General features: G+C 54.8%; 1 protein-coding gene across 1 annotated transcript in view; it reads left to right on the top strand.

The window, feature by feature from the left end:
• UNC13B (unc-13 homolog B) overlaps nt 1-8,598 on the top strand; it is a 184,792-nt gene that overhangs the window by 147,128 nt on the left and 29,066 nt on the right. Inside the window, exons 14-20 of the mRNA XM_007947023.1 lie at nt 1,187-1,261; nt 1,943-2,162; nt 2,791-3,018; nt 3,612-3,753; nt 5,790-5,959; nt 6,404-6,519; nt 7,574-7,737. Of these exons, the coding sequence (XP_007945214.1) occupies nt 1,187-1,261; nt 1,943-2,162; nt 2,791-3,018; nt 3,612-3,753; nt 5,790-5,959; nt 6,404-6,519; nt 7,574-7,737 (1,115 nt within the window). The remainder of the gene's footprint in view (nt 1-1,186; nt 1,262-1,942; nt 2,163-2,790; nt 3,019-3,611; nt 3,754-5,789; nt 5,960-6,403; nt 6,520-7,573; nt 7,738-8,598) is intronic.

Genomic DNA, 8,598 nt, shown 5'->3' with positions numbered 1-8,598 from the left:
GTTTGCTTCCACGAGTGCATCTCCTTTCTCTTTCTCTCCTCTCTTGCCCCGTGCGCCTCTTCGCCACCAGCCCCTTGTGAGGATAAGCATTGATGTCTCCGCTCCTCACTCCCTTCTGCCCTCCCTACTTGTCTCCCACCCCCTCCTCCATTTTTCCCTAACTCCTCTCCCTCCTCATCCACCAGTTTGACTGACTGAATGCCAGCATCACGTTCATTTCTTGTCACCCTCTCTGTCTTTGACCCTTACTGGACTTGCATTTCATGGCTTAACTCTCCTTGGTATGGAGCTGCAGGCCAGTTGTCTGGGTGGAAGACATTTTCAGTGGACAGAGACAGGGAGGTGGGAGGTGTTCCCGACTTTGGGCTGTGGGGCGGCAGCTCTCAGTCCCCTCTGCTGCTGTTCGTGCCTGGGGCTGGCTTTGATGTCATGTTGTTTCTTCCTCTGCTCTCCTCTGCACAGGCTATGGTGAGTGTCTCCAGAGCCCCCTCCTGCCCCGTAAGAGTCCACATCCCTCCTGGCCTTCTCCCAGCTGTTCTCCCGCCTTAGGGCTGCCGTTGCAGCTTCTCTCTGCCTAGTGCCTGTCCAAGGGCCGCCCCTAAAGCTCAGGCGTGGCAGATACGTGGGCCCCTCTCCACAGGACCCTCAGCTCCCGAGTTTGACTGACGCTGCCGTGCCCCTTACGGTCACCAAGCTGGCCTTACAGCCACCGGGGGATCAGATGAGAATGGGATGGTGAGGGGTGAGGGGTGAGGGGACGGGAGGTAGCATGGAATCATGGCTCTCTGTGATGGTTCCTGAAGGTGACTCTGGCAGGGTTTGTGTCTACCCTCTTGTCAGTGCCCTGTTTCCTACTGTAATGCAACATTCTCCGTTTCACTCTGCCTTCTTGTGACAGGGCGTTTCTGAGGCTGGGATGCATATTAGTGAGGGGCACAGAAACTCTGGGGATGACAGGAGCCACTGTGGGAAGAGGTGTTCACACACCGTTAGAGCAGCCCTGAGGGGCTTGCGTTTTAGATCTGAACCTGTCATCTGTTACCCAGAGGGCATCCTGTAAGGACAGTAGAAATAAAAGGAGCGGAGTAAACGCTAGTGAGTGACTTTGGTCACTGAGGCTCCCCTCAGGACTTTGCCAGCCCCTGGTGTTGGTGGCCCGGGCTGACAGCAGTTCTTCTCTCAACAGTCTTTGGTCCAGTCTCGGAAGGCAGGCATTACTTCTGCAATGGCTACACGCACCTCTCTCAAAGATGAGGAGCTGGTAAGTGACCCATGGGCTTTCATAAGCCCACTGGTCTGAGGATTATTCCTGTAGCAGTATTAACTGGGAAGCAAAGGTACTGGGCACATGTCGTGCCCCAAACTGATAAGCAGCATCATGTCTCAGTTTTCCACATTTGAGTAGGCACAGGTCCGAATAAGCCCCAAGTCACATGTTGGTCTCTGGGAGGAGGCTGTGCACCAACCCTTCTACAGCTCAGGGTTTTGTGGTGGGTCCTGTGCCTTCTAATTCACTACCATCGAATCAGTTCCGACTCATAGTGACCCCTGTTGGGTTTCCAAGGCTATAAATCTTTACGGAACTGGATTGCCTCATCTTCCTCCTGTGGAGCTGCGGTGGGTTTGAACCATTTGGTTAGCAGCCCAATGCCTTACCCGCTGCGCCACCAGAGCTCCTTCAGTGTGTCTAGTCCCCTAGAGAGCCTGAGTGCTGGGACAAGGCTCAGACCAGTGTTGAGGTCAAGCTCACTTTGGATGACCACCAGACTACATTTGAGACTTCTTTTTGGCAGGTTGGGCTATGGGCTGGGCCAGCCTAGAGACTCCTCTCAGCTGCTAGAGGGGAAGCCAGGGTCCTGACTGTCCTCCAAGGACCTTAGTTCTGGTATCTCCCAACAGAAGTCTGAAGTCGCTAGTGGGTGATGGGGTATGTGTCTTTCAGAAATCCCACGTGTATAAGAAAACCCTGCAAGCCTTAATCTACCCCATCTCGTGCACCACACCCCACAACTTTGAGGTCTGGACGGCTACCACCCCGACCTACTGCTATGAGTGTGAGGGCCTGCTCTGGGGCATCGCCCGGCAGGGCATGCGCTGCAGCGAGTGTGGAGTCAAGTGTCATGAGAAGTGCCAGGACCTGCTCAATGCCGACTGCCTGCAGCGTGAGTGGCCTGTGGGAGAGGGTGATGGCCAGGAGAGCCCCTCCACAGCGGTCCGGGACAGAGAGCTGGATTGCTGAGCCGTCTGTCATTCTTCCAGCCTACCTGGTTTGGAAACCCGTTCCCTTCCCAGCAAAGCAGGATCCGAAGTTGAGGGACGTTGCCTTTCCCAGTCACAAGTCTTCGAACGCTCTCTTCAACATTTTTAGGGAACAGTCCTTGAGCTTTCCCGGATCCTCGACTGGAGATGGAATCTCTCTCCGGGTTCAGCTGATCCTAGAGGCTGAGCCTAGTGTCCACACTGGCCAGATGACTAGAACATGTTGAGTCAGGGACAGAAACTGATGAGGAGAGAGTTCTGTGAGGTGTCGTGCCCTGCAGAGAGGCCCAGGGAAGGTAGTGTTGGCTCCTTGCTCATGATGAACACTGCCAGGACCGTGGGTTGTGAACGGGTCAGGCAGAAGCCCGGAGCAGAGTGTGCTGGGCCCCCAAGGTGCTAGCTGACCACGGGCTGGCAGGGCCCCCATGGAGAGGGGAGGATAGGAGCAGGAAACGCAGCAGTAGGTATTGGCCTCTGGGTAGGTGGCCTGTTGTTGGTCAGCCCTGCTTTCTGTCTCTGGCCGTCCTTCAGGGGCTGCAGAAAAGAGCTCTAAACATGGAGCTGAGGACCGGACCCAAAACATCATCATGGCCATGAAAGACCGTATGAAGATCAGAGAGCGGAACAAACCGGAGATCTTCGACGTTATCCGGGATGGCTTTGCTGTCAGCGAGGCTGCCCACGCGCAGCAGATGAAGGCGGTGAAGCACAGCGTCCTGGATGGCACTTCCAAGTGGTCGGCCAAGATCAGCGTCACCGGTGAGCGCCCAGGGCTGGGGGACGGGGCCGCGTGGGCCGCGAGAAGGAGCCCAGGGAAGAGGTGGCCTGCGCGTGAGGGCTAAGGGCTGGGGAGGAGGGGAGAGGCCCAAGGGCGCGGGGAGGACCTCATTATTCATCACCCCTCCTCACCTAAACCCTGCTGCAGGGGGTGCTGGGAGAGGCAAGACTAGTACCTGCAGACAATATGAACGGTAATACAAAGACTTGGTGACAATGTAACATTACTGATTTTGTCAACAGTCTGTTACTACAAGAACCTGGGAGGGGAAAGAGACAGGGAGGAGACCAGGGGATAGTTCCTAGCCAGTCTGCTGGCAGGTAGGTTGGGGTGAAGGGTGCATCTATCAGAAGGAGTAATGATCAATGTAGGGGTAGGTGGTCTGTCAGATTCAGACACTGGGGGAAAGACTGGTGGCCCGGGCTTGAGGGTATGTGTGGAGGAGTGAGGCTGGAGCCACTGGCAGTAGTCAGGTGGGCGCTGCTCTGAGATGAAGAGCACGTGGGCAGTGCCCTGCGAGGCTCTCGACTGCCAGGCTCCCTCTGAAGCTCACTCCCATGTGCTCGGGTTGCAGTGGTCTGTGCCCAGGGCCTGCAAGCCAAGGACAAGACAGGATCCAGTGACCCTTATGTGACTGTGCAAGTAGGCAAAACCAAGAAGCGTACCAAGACCATTTTTGGAAATCTGAATCCTGTCTGGGAGGAGAAGTTCCATTTGTAAGTCACTGAGAGTGGCCTGTGGTTTGCCTGGGACTGTGTGTATTTTGCGAGCACCATTGAGACCTGCTGCTTTGGGCCTGGGCCCCAAGAGGGATCAGGCGGAGACAGTGGGGGAGACCCATTCTCACGGGCTTCACTTGGACAGCAGCCATCCTTTCTCTGGGTTTCTTTTCATGGACTGTTGTGTCAGGGTTACTGTATCCAAGCCCTGCCTTCGCTCGGCCTACAAAAGGCACCTCTGGGTACCCCATGCTGGTTTTTGTAACACAGATAGGTTTTTCTACAGTTGCTTAGTGACGGAACCAGGGACTGGCCACCCTACTGTGGACCTGCCAGCCCTGCCTCACTCCCTAGGAGGGGTGGGCTCTTCCAGGGAGCCCTGTTGTTGTTGTTGTTGTTATGTGCCATCGAGTCGGCCCCGACTCATAGCGACCCCTCCTTGGGTTTCCGAGGCAGTATCACTACGGAAGTAGGATTGCCCAACCTTCCTTCCGAGGAGTGGCTGGTGGGTTTGAACCTCCAGCCTTCTGGTTAGCAGGCAAGTGTCTTAGCCACTATGCTGCCAGGCTCCAGGGAGCCCTATAACTGGCTAATTCTGGCTTTAAGATGGAAATTTGACTCTGGAGAAGTTTCCACCTCCTTAGGAGCTCTGGCGGCGTAGTGCCTAAGGCATTTGACTATTAACCAGGAGGCTGGCGGTTCAAACCCACCGGCTGCTCCTCGGAAGGAGGGTTGGGCAATCTACTTCCATAGAGATACTGCCTCGGAAACCCAAGGAGAGGTCGCTGTGAGTCAGACCTGATGCGACGGCAGTGAGTGTGGTTTGGGTTTTAAGGGCTCTGCTTTCCTTCTGCCACAGCTCCTCCCACTCCTCCTTCCAGTCCCTCGTTCTCTTACAGACTATTTTGTGTTAAGTCGGGTAGTTGTGGAAAACTGACAAGCTCCGCCTAAGACGTGGATGAGTGCGTGACGTATCCAGAGGTGTTCTGTCATGCCTTTAAGGCCTCCCATCAGGTCTTTGGGTCTGCCCCAGCTAAGCAGGCTGGCCTGCTCTCTCTGGCTGCTTGGAGAGGTGATGTAGAGAGGGATTGGAGCACAGTAAGATTGATCTCTATCACCCAGGAGCAGCATTACTGGGGGAAGCTCCTGTGTCCCCGAGAATCTGCACAGTTCCTGCTGGGTCCTTCTTGTGATTAATTTGAAATGAATTGGCTCTGTGGTCATTTTGGCCCCCGTTTATCCTGTTAGTAAACAATTGACTAAATCCCTATCCTGGACAAGACACTGTGCATCTAGAAATGAGCGAGACAGGCCTGGCTCCAAGAAGCTCGTGGTTGACTTGTGTGTTATTCTTCAGGAGGCCAGTAATTACCCTGTAAGATTTTAATGGACTGTGGAAAGATATGATGAGAACAGAGGGGAAGGAGCAGCTAATTCTGTCGAGCACAGGTTGGATGAGGCAACGGGACCCAGAAAACAACTGTTCGGAAAAAAGACGTGAGAGGGAACTTGGGCAGTCCCTTCTGTGAGGCGCACATCGCGGGAGACAATCATTCAGATCACCTTGAGTAGGAAGGGATGACAGCCATTCCCCACCAGAGAGTGGGGATGAGACAAAGTTAAGCAGATGGACGTCCCCTGGACGCCCAGCACCTTTGCTGTTGGACTCTGAGGAGGGGGCTGGCAGTGGTTCCCTGGGGCTCTGTAGCATCTGGCCAGCTGTTTTCCCATTGGTGTTGCTGATAGAGCGAGCCACCCAGGGAGTCAGAACGGACCCTGCTCCTCTCCCTGCCCCCTTTTGTCTTAGGGCGGTAGGGGCTAGTTAGTGGCAGGTGGAGCCGTCAGGCCCAGGAACGAAGAACCACTTGCTGGGATGTCCTGACTCACTGGGAACTTTGGTGCCACTGTTCTCCGACCCCTTCTCGTCCTCTTCCAGAGTCTCAAGTGTGGTTGATGGAGCTTTGAGGTGGGAATGGAAGTATCAGGATTAGGGGCTGCTGGGCCTGTTGCTAACAGAGCCCATTCTCTCCCAGCGAGTGCCACAACTCCTCTGATCGCGTTAAGGTACGTGTGTGGGATGAGGACGATGACATCAAGTCAAGGGTAAAGCAGCGGCTGAAGCGAGAGTCGGATGATTTCCTTGGCCAGACCATCATTGAGGTTCGGACACTGAGTGGCGAGATGGACGTCTGGTACAACTTGGGTGAGGAGAGAACTTGACAAGGGTGCTGAGGGGGGCGACTGTGATGGGAGGATCTGGGCAGGTGTCCGTGGACCAAAGCCACCACTCAGTCCTCAGGGCATGTCTTTACACAGAGCCTGCCCTGTTCGCAAAGAGCTTACCACGGGTGGGCATGGGGGACCGAGGGGTGTGGGGGGAGGGCACTCACTCTGCCTGGACATGCACTAGGTTTCAGGAGCCCCTGAATCGTCATGCTCATTCCTGATATTTTCAGCTCCTTGGCCACTCCTGGTCTGCCACCCAGTCCAGGGATCTTTGCAGAGTGTGTGGCCTCTGGACTGAGTGTGCCCTAGTGGGTGGACCCTTGAATCAGTGTCTGCTTCCCTCGTGTGAAGCCAGGGCAGGGTCTGTCCAGGCTACCTGTTGTGGCATTGGTATCAGTCGTCGGTCTTCCTTCCTCCCCAGAGAAGAGGACAGACAAGTCAGCTGTCTCAGGAGCCATACGACTACAGATAAATGTGGAGATCAAGGGGGAGGAGAAGGTGGCCCCGTATCATGTGCAGTACACGTGTCTCCATGAGGTGAGCCACCCTCGGTGGATGGGATGCCGGGAAGCAGGCCTGGGGTGGGGCCTTGGAGGATAGGTAGGAATACCAGGTGGTTGAAGATCTGGAGCCTGTATATTCCTTTATCCTTGGCTACTGTATTACCCTGGACAATGCAAGGAGCAGTCCAGTCTCAGTGCTCAGTAATGTGAGAACAGCCTCCTGGGGCCACAGGAGGGACTGGGCGATGACGCGAAGGACAGACTCTGTGGAACTCCAGTCATGTTCTCCCACACATGACCCCTAGTTGGTTTTGTTTTGAGCATAGATCTAGGAAATACCTTCAAATGTACGTGTTAAACCAGGTGGCAACGCCTGTGTCCGTCCCCAAGGAAACAGTGTGAGCAAGCCCGTCCTGCTCGATGGACCTCTTTCTGGCCCCATGGTTGATTTTTCCTCACAGTAGCAATATCGTGGCTCTTAACCTTTTATGACCCAGATGGTTTTTAAAATGCAGTGGAAAGCTGCCTGTATTTGGGAAGGTTCACAGACCCTTTGAAGCCCATCCATAAGTTCCGTAGACATGAGAGCTCCTGATAAAGCAAGGCGTGGCTTTGGAGTCAAAGGAGTGACGTGGGTCGTCCTCTGAGGCTTGGTCTCTCGAAGGGAGACTCTGAGCCAGTTTCACAAGCAGAACTGAGTTTAGTGTTTTCATGTGTAAGATGGGCATTATAACTCCATTTCACTGAGTTGAGGGGAGGATTCAGTGAGGTGAGGCGTGAAAGCCTCTAGCGTGGCACCCTCACGTGCAGTAGTTTCTTGATTCGGAAACTCGTTCCCTCCGTGCACTGTCCAGTTTCTCAGGCACACCAGGCTGACAGAGCTCCCGTGGCTCTGACCAGACACTTCCTCTCAGGCAGAGGACTGAGTAAGCTCGAGGCCCCTGGAGGCAGCTGGCTGGTCTTTGGGTTGTGCTTTGCCCAAGGTCTGTCTGGTCAGCATGACCTTTCACTTGGCTGCCCAGAGGCCAGCTCCCCTTGGCTTCCCATGATTCTTAACCCTTTCCTTTTATCTGCTCTGTCTCCTCCAGAACCTCTTTCATTACCTCACAGACATTCAGGGTGGTGGAGGAGTCCGGATCCCTGAGGCTCGAGGAGACGATGCGTGGAAGGTGTACTTCGATGAGACAGCCCAAGAAATCGTGGATGAATTTGCCATGCGCTATGGCATTGAGTCTATATATCAGGCCATGACGTGAGCCTCCCCTGGGCCTCTGGGAAGTGGCTGCCAGCCCTTGAGGTGGCTAAGGAAGGCACAGGCCGTTGGGGGGGGGTGTACAGTGACCCTTTGCTTTGGTCTCCCCTGAGCTGGGCTGCAGGGGTCTGCGCCCAAAGGCCAAAAGGGTGTATGTATAAAGGGAATGCGTTGTCATTAACTGAACAGGAATAGAGAATTCAAGGACATGAAGGAAAAGGGTGTGGGAATGTGTGCAAGGACCAACCTGCCAGAACGCCCCAGGCCTGAGCAGACAGGGATGGGATTGGGGAGTAGGGGGCTGTGTGTGTGTGTGTGTGTGTGAGAGAGAGAGAGAGAGAGAGAGAGAGAGAGACAGAGGGGCAAACAAGCTGACCGAGGCTTCCTGGGAGTCAGAGAGGACATTGAGTGTAGGGAAAGGCACTGGGTATGGAACTCCTGCTCCTGCGAGAAGAGGTGTAGCTAGTCTGTTGGCAAGACTGCCACCTGAGCTGGCACAGGAAGCCGTGCTCAGTACGCAGAGGCTACCGCCCTCGCTGTGCTTCGTTGATTCCACAGACTGGCACTGAGTTTCCACTGCGTGTCACCTGCTATGCCAGGTGCTGAGAACACAAAGATGAGTGAGATGGGACCTCTGTGCCGGGGAACGCCGTCCAGCAGAAGGGAAAGACCAGTAAACAATTAGGGAATCACATGACGGGTGCTAAGATAGATGTATCCTGGGCTATTAGAAGCACTAGGGAAGGGCACCTAATTATTAGGGGAGGCTTGTCGGGGAATACAAAACAAACCCACTGCCGTGGAGTCGATTCCAACTCACAGCGCCCCTAGAGGACAGAGCGGAACTGCCCACAAGGTCTC

The sequence above is a fragment of the Orycteropus afer genome, unplaced genomic scaffold (assembly GCF_000298275.1).
Source record: "Orycteropus afer afer isolate SDZICR_OR568_19922 unplaced genomic scaffold, OryAfe1.0 scaffold00174, whole genome shotgun sequence".
NCBI lineage: Eukaryota > Metazoa > Chordata > Mammalia > Tubulidentata > Orycteropodidae > Orycteropus > Orycteropus afer.
This window is presented reverse-complemented; position numbering and strand designations above follow the sequence as displayed.